This window comes from Ovis aries, chromosome 7, assembly GCF_016772045.2.
Source record: "Ovis aries strain OAR_USU_Benz2616 breed Rambouillet chromosome 7, ARS-UI_Ramb_v3.0, whole genome shotgun sequence".
NCBI lineage: Eukaryota > Metazoa > Chordata > Mammalia > Artiodactyla > Bovidae > Ovis > Ovis aries.
Window position 1 is genome coordinate 71,854,041 of NC_056060.1, and position 16,977 is coordinate 71,871,017.

At 40.3% G+C, this 16,977-nt stretch overlaps 1 protein-coding gene and 1 pseudogene across 1 annotated transcript in view; both read left to right on the forward strand.

The window, feature by feature from the left end:
• PRKCH (protein kinase C eta) overlaps positions 1-11,959 on the forward strand; it is a 362,213-nt gene extending 350,254 nt beyond the window's left edge. The window contains exon 13 of the mRNA XM_027971917.3: positions 11,577-11,959. Coding sequence (XP_027827718.2) covers positions 11,577-11,606 — 30 coding nt within the window. The 3' untranslated portion in view covers positions 11,607-11,959. The remainder of the gene's footprint in view (positions 1-11,576) is intronic.
• Positions 11,960-15,067: 3,108 nt separating this feature from the next.
• On the forward strand, positions 15,068-16,490 carry LOC101105823 (elongation factor 1-gamma-like; annotated as a pseudogene).
• Positions 16,491-16,977: the final 487 nt, after the last annotated feature.

Below are 16,977 nucleotides of genomic sequence, written 5' to 3' on the forward strand. Positions count from 1 at the left end.
TGTGTCCTAAAGCTGTTGTAACAAATACCACAGATAGAAACTTACTTTCTCAGAGTTCTGCAGGCCAGAAGTCCAAAACCAAGGTGTGGATGTGGCTGCACTCCCTCTGGAGGCTCTCTGGGAGAATCCTTTGCCTCTTCTAGCTTCCTGTGGCTGTTGGTAGTCCTTGGTTTGGCTTGTGGCCATATCACTTCAATCTCTGCCTCTGTCTTCATATCACCTTCTCCTCTCTCTGTTTGTCTCTTCCTCTTCTGTCTCTTGTAAAGAAACTTGTCACCACGTTTAGGCCCCACCTGGGGAATGAAGGTTGACTCATCTCAAGATCCTTAACTCAGTTATGTCTGCAAATATTCTCCCCCCCCCCCCCCAAATAAGACACCACTCACATGTTCTAAAAATTTGGACTTCAACATATCATTCCACCCACTTCACAGAAGAATCCTATTTCTCAACCTATGATCAACAGACAAGCTGCCTTAGGATCTCCAGGAATGCTGCCCTCTGTCCTTTGCAAACTGCTGGACTAGAGACATGGACTCAGTAAGGAGATAGCAGCAGCCATGAGGATGACCTTGTGGTATGGGTGTGGGAGCTAGAATTAGAATGATCAACACTCAGTGGTGACTTGAAAGTGGAGGGGAGGAGGATGAAGGTGAACATATTGACTCCCGGATATCTGGGAGTCACAGGGCCTCCCAAAAAGACAGGAATACAGACAGAAAATGTAGAATCCCAGCCATCTCTGGGCTTGTAAGGACTAGTAAGATCATTTGTCCAGCCCTTCAGAATTTTCCTTTTTGTTTTCTTTAACAAACAATCCTGCAGCTTCTGTTCAAGCAGGTTTCTTTGCACAGTCTGACTTCATTGTTGACTGCTTCTTTCATGAGCTTGTAAACTGAATGCAGGAAGAGGCCATGATTGTTGGGCTCTCTGTTGTTTCCCCAGCATCTAACTGAGTGTCTGGCATATAGAAGATGCTCAATACATATTTTTGAAGGAACAGTTGAATGAACAATTCCAGTGACTGGAAGATGTGGGGACTAAGAATTGGCATGGGTAAGACTAATCAAGGGTTATTACAGTGGCTACTCTTCAATTTCAAGCAACTATACTTGTAAATTCTTCCTTGTGCAGTCACTTATTTTGTTCCCCACATTGAGCCTAAGGCTTCTTCTACATGAAGATTTCTTTCAAATACTTTGAAGAGAATTTTTGTGTCCCTTGAGACTCTTTCTCCTTGGCTGAATGTGTTCATCTTCTTTGACCACATGGCCTGTTTTAGAACTCTACTACCTTCTCCTTGTTCTCCTTTCACATTCTTGACTATTTGTGAGTGTCCACCGAGTTCTCTGCACCAGGGTTGTGTAGTGAGTAGGACACAATAGTCACAGTCCAGTTTATCCTTGTCTCTCTAAAGTTATTAAAGATAGCAATCCCCAGAACTAAGAGGAGCAGATACCATACCCTTCGTACTGGATATGTGCTTTTTACTACTATGTCTAAATAAGAGTTTATTTTCTTTCACTTGCTCTTTTGCAGCACTAGACATGATGTTCCCTATTGTCTGTACCACCATGGGCCATGAATGAAGTGGTTTCTCTTTTGGGTACAAGGATGTCTTTGTCTGCTGGGGCTACTATCACAAAATAGACTGAGTGACTTAACAGAAAAGTAGTTCTGTTAGTTTTGAATCCTGTGACATTTGTCATCAGCATGCCAACATGGTTGGGTTCTGGTGAGATCCCACTTCCTGATCTATGGATGGCCACCTTCTTTCCCTGTTCTTGTGTGGCAGAGACAGAGATCATTCTTCTCATGTCTGTTCTTATAATGACACTAATCCACTCACAAGGATGCTAACCTCATGCCTTAATTACCTCCCCAAAGCCCCACCTAAAAATACCATCATATTGGAGGTTAGGAGTTCAACATTGGAATGTTGGGGCAACTCAAACATTAGTTCCATAGCATTGAGCACACATAGAATTTGAAGTACACTCAACTTTCAACACTAGAACCTTCCATCTCTTGCAAAATATGTAATTACACCCTGTAAAATGGTAGTGCCATGAACAGAAATGAAGCTCAGCAACCTGGAGGGGCAGGGTATCTTTCAGTCATTTGTGAGAAGCAGGTGCTGTGTCAAGCCAGGGAGAGGAACCAGCTTCTTGGGGGCTCAGGTTACATCTTCTGTTCAGGGAAGCACATCAGAGTCATACACAGAGTGAAGCCAAAATGATTTTTTTTTCTGTTCTATAGTTTTACATGTTTTTTTTCTATTTTTATGCTAATGAAATAAACTTTTAATAAAACAAAAAGAATTCAGCCAAACTACTGGAACAGTTGCAATGAAAGAAAATTCCCTTTAGTTGAAATCTTTTTATTTTATTGCAAGTTTATTTCTAATTGTTCACTAATGAAGCTCCAAGCTTCAGAAAGGATATTCTCCTTTAAGGGAACACAGATGTTTGACTTAAAACTCTATTTTTGTGACATTTCAATATTGGTATCCTCATGTTTTACTAATGAAATTATAAGAAAACAAAATCTGCTTGTCCTACAGCAATTTGGCTGCAGTTCAAAAACTCTTTCATTAACATGAAATAATATGTTATGCAAATCTAATTGCAGAAGAATTAACCACACTTACCAAATAGTCATCTGTGATCCAAAATGAAGAAGAAGCTATAGGGAAACAATACCAGCAAATGGACAGTAGCAAGAGATTCTAAGGAATATCCACATACCTCTGTTGTGGTCATTTCTGGGTCTATTTTGATGTTTTCAAGTAAAAGTCTCAAATCTTGCACCTCATTTTTTGGTGTGAAATGGTGTTTTTTGCCTCTTATTGTACTTCAAGAATAGTTGAAGTAAATAAATGGAGGTTGTTTGCATTTATGAGCCTTTAGGTTTGTCAACTATAGCTAATCCATTGGAGTTACAGCCTAGAGACAATGGTTAGAAAGAAGGCAAAGGTACCAATCAAGATTTAGTGAAAGGCTGGTGTGGGTATATTAGGTGTGCACAGGTAAAACTGGTCAAAACTTTTTGGTTGTTTTAATTTGCCTGGGTCTTCCACTTTGAATTAAGACATATAGTCAGTCAGAGCACTTGGCTCTAGAACTGTTTGCGTTCCCCAAATGCTGTTGGATTGTCTGTTCCCCAGCGCCAAGCCCAATGCCAGGTACATAGTAAGTGCTGAATATCTGTAGAATGAATAAAACAAGTGAAATAAGGAAAAAAAATTTCAACACTTTCTGATTTTCCCAATTGAAGTACACAGGTCAGTAAACACTTCTAAGTTCTGACACCAATATTCCAGGGACAAAGATTTGGCCCACCCAACAGAAAGCTATCCTTCACATTACAAACTGAACACTAAATGAATCGATCATTATTCTTCCTTTCTAATGGTACTAGGATATAATCAACATTTAGTCTTTATAAAGATAGCTGCATATTTAAATTTTTCTGTTTTGTGTAGACTGTAATTTTATCTACAAATGGTTTCCAAACTAGACTGTGACATTGACCAGTTGGTTAATTCAAGTGTGTTCAACTGATCTCAATCATCGCAGGTGATTTGGAAATTCAGTGATACTCTTTGGTAGTTCCAGTCACGTCCCACACATACATCTATCTCGTCCAAGCCAAGAAGATTGCAGCAAAGGTGTGTGTGTGTGTGAAAGCACTTGTGTATTTTTTTCTGTTTGTTTATTTTACTAATATTAATCTGTCAGTCCTAGAGGAATTTTGCACCTTCATTTGTTTACATAAGCATACAAGTAATCATAGAAAGTCAACCTGGCGATATTCAACTCAGAATAGATCTGAGTGTATCTTGAAATAACATTCTTCTTCAAGTTTTCTTAGTAGCTTCCAGCATGCTCAAGGATTGCCAGGGTATGATTAACTCTCTTAGTTCAGTTCCCATCATTATGCAATGCGTTCTAAAATGCAGGAACAAATAAATGATGTCACAGAGACAAAAACTCTGCAGGTAAAAACTAGCATAAAGCAGATAAGCATTCTCTGGCTGGGATACAGAGCTCTAAAACCTCTAAAAATAATTAAACGTTACTCTGAAAACACTATGTATCTGATGTGAACTGCCCAAACTTGTTTCTGAATAGATTCACTTTATGTCCACCGACGGGTTTCTTTAGACATTTTAAATTTATTCATAGAGTTTTAATACACTAAATTCATATTCATGCAGTTTAATCATGAATCACTGAACTAGTTTAATGCTTAGTCCATTCATTGATCTGAGAGCCTATACCTTAACATGTTCTTTTCTTCCATTTAAAGATGAAAAAAAGACTATTTCTGCCGATGGCTATTGGATCACACCATTTAACTAAAATCAGATTCCTTGCTTACCGTGAATATATACATGGTAAGATGGTTTCCTTAATTGACTGGTTTAGATCAATGAGTTGGTGTTGATGAGGTCCTCATATTGGCTAGGGAGCAGGAAAATGAAGTTGGGTGTTAACTCATGTCTAGTGGAGGAAACATGGGATTAGGAATCAACAGATTTGTAGTTAATCTTGGCTGAGCCTTCAAACAGCAGCATAACTTGGCTAAAGAAGGACAGCATTCTTGCTGCTGCTGCTAAGTTGCTTCAGTCATGTCTGACTCTGTGTGACTCCATAGATGGCAGCCCACCAGGCTCCTCCGTCCCTGGGATTCTCTAGGCAAGATTAGTGGAGTGGGTTGCCATTTCCTTCTCCAATGCATGCATGTATGCTAAGTCGCTTCAGTTGTGTCCGACTCTGTGTGACTCCATAGACAGCAGCCCACCAGGCTTCTCCATCCACAGGATTCTCTAGGCAAGAATACTGCAGTGGGTTGCCATTTCCTTCTCTGCTCTTGAGCCTCATTAAATTCTCAGGACATGTTGAGGTAGGCTTGGGTAGGCACTCCTGGTATCCTCTATTACAGGAGAAAGTAATTAGATATTTGCCCAGACTCAAGTCGGAGGTTAGAGGCAGAGCCAGGATTCTCCCTTGAACAAGTTGGCTACTGTATTGATACTGTGATCATGGATGTAAAAAAACTTTTTAGAAAACTATTTACTTATCCTGGCTGTGCTGGATCTTAGCTGTGGCATGTGGGGTCTTCGTTATGGCATAGGGGACCTTTTAGCTGCTGCAGGCATGTGGGATCTAGTTCCCTGACCAGGGATTGAACCCAGGCCCCCTGTATTGGGACCTGAACGTCTTACCTATTCCACCACCAGAGAAGTCCCCATTAAAGGACTTTTAAAAATATAAAGAATGATTATTCTGACATAAGGAAAGTTCAGTCACCATGTTCATGTGCCAAAAATTGGAATGGGTGTGGAAGGAATACACAGCTGATGGTGACGATGATGGATGATTTTAGGGGTAATCACTATTTGATTTTGGAGTAGGAAATAGCAACCCACTCCAGTATTCTTGCCTGGAAAGTTCCATGGACAGAGGAGGCTGACGGGCTACAGTCCATGGGGTCAAAAAGAGTCGGGTATGACTGAGCAACTGAACATATATGTACCACTTGATTTTAAGGAGTAGCACATGTTAGTTAAATGAAGCAGTTAAGCTAAACATAGTCTTACTATATCATTCAGCAGTTGCACTCCTAGGTATTCACTCAACTGATTTGAGAATTTATGTTCAAAGAAAAACTTCCATAAGAATATTCACAGCGACTTTATTATCATCACCAAAAACTGAAAGCAATAAATATGCCCTTCAGTGGGTGAATGAGTAAACAAACTGTGATACATCCGTGCAATTGATATCATTCAGAGATAACACAAAATGAGCTATCAAGTTACAAAAGGCATGGGATGAATTTTAAATGTATAGTGCTAAGTGAAAGGAGCCAGTTTGAAAAGGCTGGCTATATAATTCCAGTTTTCTGACATTCTAGAAAAGGGAAAACTATAGAGATAGTAAAAACATCAGTGATTTCTAAGGAAGAGGGGAGGAAGAGTTAAGTAGATTAAGCACAGGCAATTTCTCAGGGTGATGAAACTAATCTGTATGATACTATAATTATAAAGGCATGACATTATGCATGTGTCAAAACCCAAAAATCTTCACAGCACAAAGGCTCAACCTTAATGTATGCAAACTTAAAAATTAGTTTAGGAAGTTGAGGGCTTCCCTGGTGGTTCAGACAGTAAAGAATCTGCCTGTAATGTGAGAGACCTGGGTTCGATTGCTGGGTTGGAAAGATCCCCTGGAGAAAGGAATGGCTACCCACTCCAGTATTCTTTCCTGAAGAGTTCTGTGGACAGAGGAGCCTGGAGGGCTACAGTCCATAAGGTCACAAAGAGTCGGACACAACTGAAGCGACTTAACATGCACACATGCACGCATATATAGGGATTAGTATACACAAGTATATTTCCTTGTTTTCTCACCTGAGAGAGCCCAGACGTAATGACATCCCAGTGGCAAGGAGCACTGCTAGTGCCCAGATCTTGGTTTCTAATACCACGGGCCAAGAAAAGGAACCAGGGCTCCTCAGAGAAATGTGGCCCTACAATATGGCTCTAGGACTAGGTCAGGAAAGACACAAAATGGTCCTGGAGCAACTTATAGTTCCAGAAAGTTAGGAAGTATTAAAACACACAAACACTCACACACACACATATACACACACACCGACAGGAGGATGTTGAAGTCATACAAGAGCCAACTGGAAGAGCTCCCAGTGGCCAATTCTGGAAACTTGAGCAAAAAATAAAAACGTAGTGTTAGACTAATATAATCCAATATATAACAATAGACACCTATGAGTCCATACTAATATAAATAATTGAATAAATAAATAAATGGAGCAAAGAGACAAATCTCTCATGCAGAAGAATTCCAAATAGTTTATGTAGATGCCACACCCACAAGGAGGTGGAACCTCTTTAGTGTTGATGATGCATCATGACTTCCTTACAAAGAGTACGGTATAAGGGGACATAAACATGCCTATGGCTGATTCATGTTGATATTTGGCAGAAACCAACACAATTCTGTATAGAATCCTTCAATTAAAAATGTATATAAATTTTAAAAAAGAGTACAGAATGGAAGGAGCTTAACCCTGGAGAAACATAAACTAATCAGACAAACCATGTGATTGAGATGGTGTTGACCAGAGGCAATAGGTCATATTGATAGAATGGACCTTGCTGTGATATAATGCAAGTGATCTTTGTTGTGGTCTTCCTCAAAAATCAATCATGCAGTCTAATCAATAGGAAAATATCAGATAAATCTAAATTAAGTCACATGCTACCAAATCCTTGGCCAGTACTCCTTAAAAAAAATTAACTCTGGAAAATTCTCACAACCATAAGACTAAGATACAAGTAGATGTAATGTGGTGTCCTGGATGAGATCCTAGAACAGAAAAAGGACATTAGGTAAATACTAAGGAAATCTGAGTAACTTTATAACTTTGGTTAATAATAATATATCAATATTGATCCATTCAAAATTATAACAAATGTAGCATACTAAATAAGTTAATAATAAGAGAAACTGAGTATGGAGTATATGGGAACTCTGTACTATTTGTACTGTGTTTGTGATATCTGAAAGATACTGCTTCTCACACCATAAATAATATTTCAATGTGAGGATAAAAGGTGTAATCAGACACAACTCAGTAAAAACAATCAATTTATCTCCTTGGATGTAATGATAGTAGTCACAACTACTTCCTACAGATGAATATAGATGTTAGAAAGGGATTTGTAAATGCAGAAGTATATTTAATTTATTGGCTTAAATAAACAATATTCATTTTTGGATAGTTGCCAAGGGCAAGGTACTGTATTTAGTTGTGTAACTAGCTGTCCTCAGAATTGCTACTATTAGAAGTTCAGTGCCTAACTAGAGTATCCTTTTCTTGGAGATGGCTTATTAATTGACTTATTTTACAATGAAACCTATCACAGCCAGGGTGTAATTGTTTTCAGCCCTTCCAACAACCCGGTGAGATGCCTGAGCTGATGGATGTTTGCAACAGAAGTTATGGAAAGGAGTGTTTGAGCTTCTGTATTGTTCTTGGCCCTACAATATGATCAGTGAAGAAACCCGAGTTTTCCCCATTCCCAGCCCTGTAAAACAAGATCAGATGACTAAGTGTGAGTTGAAAAGAAAGCATGTGCAGTTATCACTGCCTTATCTTGCCCTTGCTTGGAAGCAGGTCTGAGAGGAGGGTGGCAAAATAAGGGCAACAACTAACACATGCTGCATATATATCCTGTGTCAGGCACGGTGCCAGGTTCTATGCTGGTGGGCAGTGCTCATAAAACTGTGGGCAGTAGAGTCTTATCCTTAAGGTTTGAAGGGGGCCCAATAAATTCCACTCCTATTTACAACTTTAATTCTCAACAAATGGAGATATAAGACCAATGAGTGACAGATGGAGATAAAATCACTGCTGTGACTGATAAAGTCTCTCTTACAGTGCTGGAGAGGGGCAGTTAGCACAAACATTTTGGAAAATTAAAGCTGAACAAATGCATATTTCGTATGCATTCATGCTAAGTCATTTCAGTCGTATCCTACTCTGTGTGACCCTATGAACTCTAGCCTGCAAGGCTCCTCTGTCCATAGGATTCTCCATGCAAGAACACTGGAGTGGGTTGCCGTGTCCTTCTCCATATGTATACTTTATGCCTCAGCAATCCACTCATCGAAATATAACCAGTAAAATGTGTATGTACATATTCAGTGAAAGATATATTCCAGAATGTACATAACAGCACTATTTGTAAAACTGGAAAATACCCAAGTGCCCAACAACAGTAGAATAGATAAATAAATCTTGGTATATTCTTGCAATGGGTTATTATACAATGATAAGGAAGATTAAACTACAGCCAAATACAAAAGAGTATAAACAGTATGACTCCATTTAAGTTAAATACAAAATAGGCAAAATGAATCTGTGGTTTTAGAAGTCAGGACAGATGTTGCCCTTGAGTAGGGTGTGAACAGTGACTGGGAGGGACCAGGCATGAGGCATCCCAGGGTGCTTCTCTGTGTGTTTGGTTGTATTAATGACAGAGAGCTACACACGTAAGCAGTGTACGTTTTATTATGTACATCATACTTTAATACGGAGAAGGCAATGGCACCCCACTCCAGTACTCTTGCCTGGAAAATCCCATGGGTGGAGGAGCCTGGTAGGCTGCAGTCCATGGGGTCGCTAAGAGTCAGACACGACTGAGCGACTTCACTTTCACTTTTCACTTTCATGCATTGGAGAAGGAAATGGCAACCCACTCCAGTGTTCTTGCCTGGAGAATCCCAGGGACGGGGGAGCCTGGTGGGCTGCCATCTATGGGGTCTCACAGAGTCGGACATGACTGAAGTGACTTAGAAGCAGTAGCATACTTTAATAGAAAGTTTTCTTTAATCCTCTCTTGCTCCAACTTCCCTATCTAGCTACCACCTCATTCCTCTCCTTTTTAAAACAAAGCAAATTTTTAAAAGTACTATTTTTAATATGGACCATTTACAATATTGCTTCTGTTTCATGCTTTGGTTTTCTGGCCTCAAGGCATGTGAGACCTTAGCTGCCCAACCAGGGATTGAACTCATACCCCCTGCATTAGGAGGCAAAGTCTTCACCACTGGGTTTCCCTGGTGGCAAAGAATTCGCCTGCAATGCAGGAGATACAGGAGACATGGGTTCGATCCCTGGGTTGGGAAGATCCCCTGGAGAAGGAAATGGCTACCCACCACAGTATTCTTGCCTGGAGAATTCCATGGACAGAGGAGTCTGGAGGGATACAGTCCATATGGTTGCAAAAGAGTCGGACACAAATTAGCGATTAACACTTTCACCACTGGACCACCAGGGAAGTTCCCATAGCAAAACGTTTTAGAAAGAACTGTCTTTCTTCAATGTCTCCATTCTCTCTTGGACCTGCTGCAACAAGGATTTTTGCCCTAGACTCTCTATAGCTTCTCTTATAAAGATTAGTGATGACTTATATACGGCTAAATTCAATTGCCAACTTGCCTCATCTTACTAATCAGCAGCATTCCATACAAATGATTATTGACTATATTTACCTGGTTCTACACTCACTCTCACTCCCCTCTCTAGGTAAACTCATCAAGTCACATAGCTTTAAATACTATGTATATCTTTATGATTCCCAGACTTTTATATCTTTTGCCCAAATCTCTCCTTGGCACACCTAACTTGTATATCCCACTGCTTACTCAACATCTCCATTTGGAGATCTACTGTGTGCTGTGCTTATTTGCTCAGTCATGTCCAACTCTTTTCGACCCCAAGGACTATAGTTCACCAGGCTCCTCTGTGGGGATTCTCCAGGCAAGAATACTGGAGTGGATTGCCATGCCCTCCTCCAAAGGATCTTCTCAACCCAGGGATTGAACCCAGGTCTCCCGCATTGCAGGCAGATTCTTTATTGTCCGAGCTACCAGGAAGATCTAAAAAACATCTAAAAAGTCTGATATCCCCCAAATCTGCTCCTCCTCCCACATTCTTCTCCTGTTCACAACACTTCTCAGCTCTATTGCATCCTTCCAGCTGCACAACCCCCAAATCTTGGAATGATCCTAGATGCTTCTCTTTTTTCTTACATATCTAATTCATGAACCAGAACTGTTAGTTTTACACTAAAAATACACTTAGAATTTGTAAACTTTTCATTACCTCCACTGGTACCATTCTGGTTCAAATCATTATTTCTTACCTCCTTACCTCTCATTCTCCTAAATGCTCCCCTTTTGCCTCTCACTTCCTCACCCCTTGTTTCTGCACTTACTACCCTACAGTTGACTTTCTACACAAAGGATCCTGAGAAATAATAATTCAAATCATGTCCTTTGTCGCTCTAAACCCTCCTCGTGGTTTCCACCTCACTCAGAATAAAAGACAAATTCCAAATTATGCTCTTTTAAACTCTGCATAATCTGACCTCACTTTCTCTCCCAGATCTCATCTCATGCAGCCTTCCCCTGCTTCAGCCACCCTGGATTTTTTGTAGTTCTTCATACAGTCCATCTATCCCCCTGACCCTGGGCATTTGCACTGGCTGTATCCTCGCTCTAGAACGCCCTTCTCCCAAAGTACACATGATCTGCATTTTTATTTTGTTCAGTCTTTACTCAAACGTCACCTTTTAAAAAAGCATTTCTGTGCCAACCTGTCTAAAATTTCACATACTTATCCCTCTTTTCTGCATTTGTTTTTCCTCCTTGGCACTTATCACCCTCATATGTGAACATTTATTTGTTTATTTGTTTATTGATTCATTGGTTGTCCTTCTCCCCACTAAATCTCGAGCTCTGTGAAGACAGGCATTTTTAGCTGTTTCATCTCTTGGTACTCCAAACCCAAGACATCATTAGAACATATCCATTTAATAACTAACTGCATGTGGCATTGCAAGTCTTACCATAAACTATATCCCTCTTCTGGTATAGAGTTCCCTGAGAGTCTGTTTTCTCTCACAGAAAAAGGTTTGTTTATCTTTATGATTTAACCAAATTTACCACTAGTTTCTCTAGGACTACTGGTATGTCTTTCAGGATCCTGAGGAATATGCTTCGGAGTCGTGAACATGGGAAGCTGAGCCAGACTGCAGTTCTCAACCTGATCCCGTGGTCATACAGGTCTGCTGGCTCACGGGATCTGTCTGCTTGTCCACTGGAAGGCTCCAGAGCTGGTTCTTCTGCACAGCCTAGGACTGTAGCCCAACATGTCAAAACCATGAGACTGCCATCTGTTCAAGTTATGTAATTTGAGATCTGGAACAATTTTCAGTGTGGGATTTGCTGCCCAAATAGAATCATTTTCGGAAAGAAGATTAAGCTTTCTTTGCTGGAAAAAAGAGAAATTACCAGAAAAGTGATCATTTCACTGAGTATAAATAAACCTTGCTCCAGAATACAATAAATGAGAAAGGCAAATTTGCTTCATCAATATTTTCCTGTTTTAAAAATAAACACAAGGTGATACTTTAATTTTGTAAGTGCAAAATAATTCTTAATGGGAAATGGAATTATCCATTTAACAGATCTAAATTTTGTTTGAAGCATTTGCCTGCCCTATAAGACACTAAGCAGAATCAGGGGGTGAGGGAAGCCTTGATAAGTTTATTGATATTATAGAATATGGTCTTTCTTCCTAGGAGAGAAAGTTACCTGATCCACCATTAGTGGAACAGAAGGCTTGATTTGTTTTTCTAACAGAACTTATGTGACCCACAGTTACCTTATATGACCAAAGGAAACCACTTATGAAATGACTGCCTGGAGTTAAGGATTAAAACTGCAGCTTTGTAGACTGGAATTTCTCTCACTAAATTTATTCACCTAAACAAGGCTTGATTCAGTGCCCTAATTCTTACTGACTCCAAACTTTAATGAGCTGGGGACTTGTGTTAAACACCACTCATTTTACTACACGGAACTAGCACTATTGTTTTGCCTTATTACAAAAACAGAAATTTTGTAATCATGGACTGGTTTTACTGGGGATAAAATCAGTCATCAAAGTATAACAAAAGAAGTGAAAATCACCAGGACATCTATAACCTGGAGGTTAAGAGGTCAATATGTTTTGCAGATTCTTCTGGGGTTTGTTTTGGATATGTAATGTCTCCTTTTTACAAAACTTAATCATAAAATAGCTGAATTATATATGTATACATGTATATATATATAAAATATACATATATAATAAAATTATAACTGAATCACTTTACTATATGGCAGAAATTAATACAACATTGTAAATCAGCTATACTTCAATAAAAATACTCTCTCAAAAAAATAAGACAACAGTGAAATTTGTCACACCTATTGTCTCTCCCTTTCATAAATGATTTCTCTGTAGCCTGCAGTGTTATTTGATAGCACTTTACCCCAAAATTGGAGTCAATCCTCTTAAAACTTGCCTCTATTTTACCAACTATGTTTATTCTAAAGTAAATAGAATAAGTATATTCTAAATCCTTTGTTGTCATTTTAACAACTAAGTTCACCATCTTGTATGGGCACAATTTGTGGTGTCCCTAAACAGTTATAATAGTGACTGATCGCAGATCACCATAACAAATATAATAATAATAGGAAAGTTTAGACTATTTCGAGAATTAACAAAATGTGACACAGACATGAACTGAGCACGTGCTGTTGGGAAAATGGTGCTGACAGACTCGCCTGACCCAGGGCTGCTGCAAACCTTTAATTTGTAAGAAAAGTAAAAAGGCAATATCTACGAAGCCCAATAAAGCAAAGCACACTAAAATGAAGTATGCCTGTATTTTACTGCCTGTAGTCAGGCAGGGAAGAACTCTGTGATAAAGCAGACTTGAGTAAAAACCAGTGGGAGAGAGAGCTCTGTAAGACTCTGGGGGAAGTCCTTTCTGGGGAAGGGAATAAATAGCAATTGTGAAGGTGCAGAGGCAGACGTGAGTCTGTGCATTGGCAGGACAGCTCGAAGACCCCCAGCATCACAGCATGGGATGTTGCAGAAGCAGATTTGCCTTTTTCTAAGTTTCTTTCAATTCTTCCAATAACCTCAAGAAAATCTCAGTTCAATGCAAGTTTGTGTTTAATACTCCTCTGATGCAAAATGTGTTACTCTAACTTTTAACAAAAGGGATGACAGATTGGAAGATCACAGTCTTCTGAAGTGACAGTATAAAATAGAATAATGTTGGATTTTATTTACGTTCACGCTTGCTATATATTATAGCAAATAGTTTCCTGTTTATAAGAGTGATACAATTTTCCTTTTAAATAGACATATTTAAGTTTTCAATTTACTCAACTTCAAGAAAAAGAAAATATTACATAAGAAACATATAAAGGGTATATAGTTGGAAGTTGCAAAAATCATAAAGGGGACTGGCAAATGACTAAAGTTTGGGAAACAGTTCTAGGCCATCCAGCTAGCACCTGAACTCTCTAAACATGGATCCAAACCCACCAAAGCTCTTCTGTTTTCTAAGATGATTCAGTTCAGTTCAGTTCAGTCGCTCAGTCGTGTCCGACTCTTGCGACCCCATGAATCGCAGCATGCCAGGCCTCCCTGTCCATCACCAACTCCCAGAGTTCACTCAGACTTACGTCCATCGAGTCCGTGATGCCATCCAGCCATCTCATCCTCGGTCGTCCCCTTCTCCTCCTGCCCCCAATCCCTCCCAGCATCAGTCTTTTCCGATGAGTCAACTCTTCGCATGAGGTGGCCAAAGTACTGGAGTTTCAGCTTTAGCATCATTAGTAAATACAGATATAAATTAATCCAGATGCACTAGTCAGTGATACTCCCAACCCCGAGTAAAATAGCTGCTTTTGAACAACTTTAATTTAAACATTCTCTTTGGAAGAAATATCAAGACATCATGGCTAGTGCAAAAATCAGGCAGAGAGTTGTGAAAGTGTTTTCCCATTTATATTATCTAGATGATTTAATTGACTGTTCTCCCTAGTTGTTTCTGGATTTATGTGCTAGTTTGTTTTTAGATGTGGTGCTAATTTAGGTGGAAGTCTTTCTTAAATGAATTAGTGTCACAAATAAAAGGATACTTTCAGTGGATGATGGTTTAGAAGGTTGTGTTCTACCTACTTGCTGATACAGTTTGAATGCCTCAGTATTGTATATTTTAATGTTTTTACTGAAATTCTTTCTAGTGAGATTTAAGCAAGGAGATGGGTGAGAGTTGCTTTGTATTCTCAGCACTCTCTGGAAGGAGAAAATAAAACATGAATGGAGCTATTCCAAGTACAGGCCCAGGCTGATCACTAGCAAGTTAAATGGTGCAACACCATATCCATCTAAGGGTAAATATTTTGCTCATGTTTAGTGGCTCCTAGAAGAGAGAGTTGGGAAATGATGTACCTGCTTTCACATAGAAGAAAATCCCACTTGCACAAAATTTTAAATCATTAAAGAACAATTGATATAATATGAATAATTAGAGGAGAAACTAGTCACTCAATTAAATTATCTGTAGGATTTTTGAAATCTATGTGACAAAACATATTAAAAAGTGATAAAGCCCTTTCTCTGTGGAATCACCATGGCGGCTGGGACCCTGTACACATACCCTGAAAACTGGAGGGCCTTCAAGGCCCTCATTGCCACTCAGTACAGTGGGGCTCAGGTCCGCTTGCTCTCCGCACCACCCCACTTCCATTTTGGCCAAACCAACCGCAGCCCCGAACTTCTCCGTAAATTTCCTGCTGGCAAGGTTCCAGCCTTTGAGGGTGACGATGGATTCTGTGTGTTGGAGAGCAATGCCATTGCCTACTATGTGAGCGACGAGGAGCTGCGGGGAAGTACTCCCGAGGCAGCAGCGCAGGTTGTGCAGTGGGTGAGCTTCACTGATAGCGACATAGTGCCAATAGCCAGCACCTGGGTGTTCCCTACTTTGGGCATCATGCACCACAACAAGCAGGCCAGAGAGAATGCAAAGGAGGAAGTGAGGCGGATTCTGGGGCTGCTGGATGCTCACCTGAAGACGAGAACTTTTCTGGTGGGCGAACGTGTGACACTGGCTGACGTCACAGTTGTCTGCACCCTGCTGTAGCTTTATAAACAGGTTCTGGAGCCTTCTTTCCGCCAGGCCTTCCCTAATACCAACCTCTGATTCCTCACCTGCATTAACCAGCCCCAGTTCCAGGCTGTCTTGGGAGAGGTGAAACTGTGAGAAAATGGCCCAGTTTGATGCTAAAAAGTTTGCAGAGAGCCAGCCTAAAAAGGACACCCCACGGAAGGAGAAAGGTTCTCGAGAAGAGAAGCCGAAGCCCCAGGCGGAGTGGAAGGAGGGCAAAGAGGCGAAGAAGGCGGCTGCCCGGGCTCCTGAGGAGCTGGATGAATGTGAGCAGGCGCTGGCTGCCAAGCCGAAGGCCAAGGATCCCTTTGGCCGTCTGCCCAAGAGCACCTTTGTGTTGGATGAATTTGAGCGCAAGTACTCCAACAAGGATACGCTCTCTGTGGCCCTGCTGTACTTTTGAGATCACTTTGATAAAGATGGCTGGTCCCTGTGGTACTCTGAGTATCGCTTCCCTGAAGAGCTCACCCAAACCTTCATGAGTTGCAACCTCATCACTGGAATGTTCCAGCGATTGGACAAACTGAGGAAGTATGCCTTTGCCAGTGTCATTCTCTTTGGAACCAACAATAGCAGCTCCATTTCTGGGGTCTGGGTCTTTCGAGGCCAGGAGCTTGCTTTTCCGCTGAGTCCAGATTGGCAGGTGGACTACGAGTCATACACATGGCGGAAACTGGATCCCGGCAGCAAGGAGACCCAGACGCTGGTTCGAGAATACTTTTGCTGGGAAGGGGCCTTCCAGCATGCGGGCAAAGCCTTCAATCAGGGCAAGATCTTTAAGTGAACACCTCTTGCCATCGCCCAGCCGCCTGCACCTGCCCTTCGGGGAGAATGGGGGTCATTAAAGGAAACTGAACATTAAAAATAAATAAATAAAAAGTGATAAAAAAAAAATTCCTCCCCACTCACCAAAAAATTCCTGGGCTAGGAATCAGAAGGCTGTAGGTGCTAGACTCAGCTCTTCAACTACTCTAGTGTCTGCTGACCTTGAAGAGCTCACTTGTTTTCTCTGGGCTTAGTGTTTTAACCCTGAGAGAAATAGATTAGATATATTCTATTTGGGGTAAAAATGCTGTGCTTTTTTATGTCAACAGCAAACAAATATTATCAGACTGAATAAATTGGATATCCAAAATAAATAGAATATCTGGTTAAAACAGTTTCTGAATGACCAAGTAATGAAATTACAGAAAATAACGAACACAAAAGAGATACTTTTTAAAAAAGTATAATTGTCAGAAAATACTAAATTATATTTGGACATTGAAAAGCCATGCACGTATTCAAGCTGACAAAAAAGAAACTCTTTGAGATAAGACACACACACAGTCATGTTGTAGCCATAATACTGCCCAACGCACTGGACC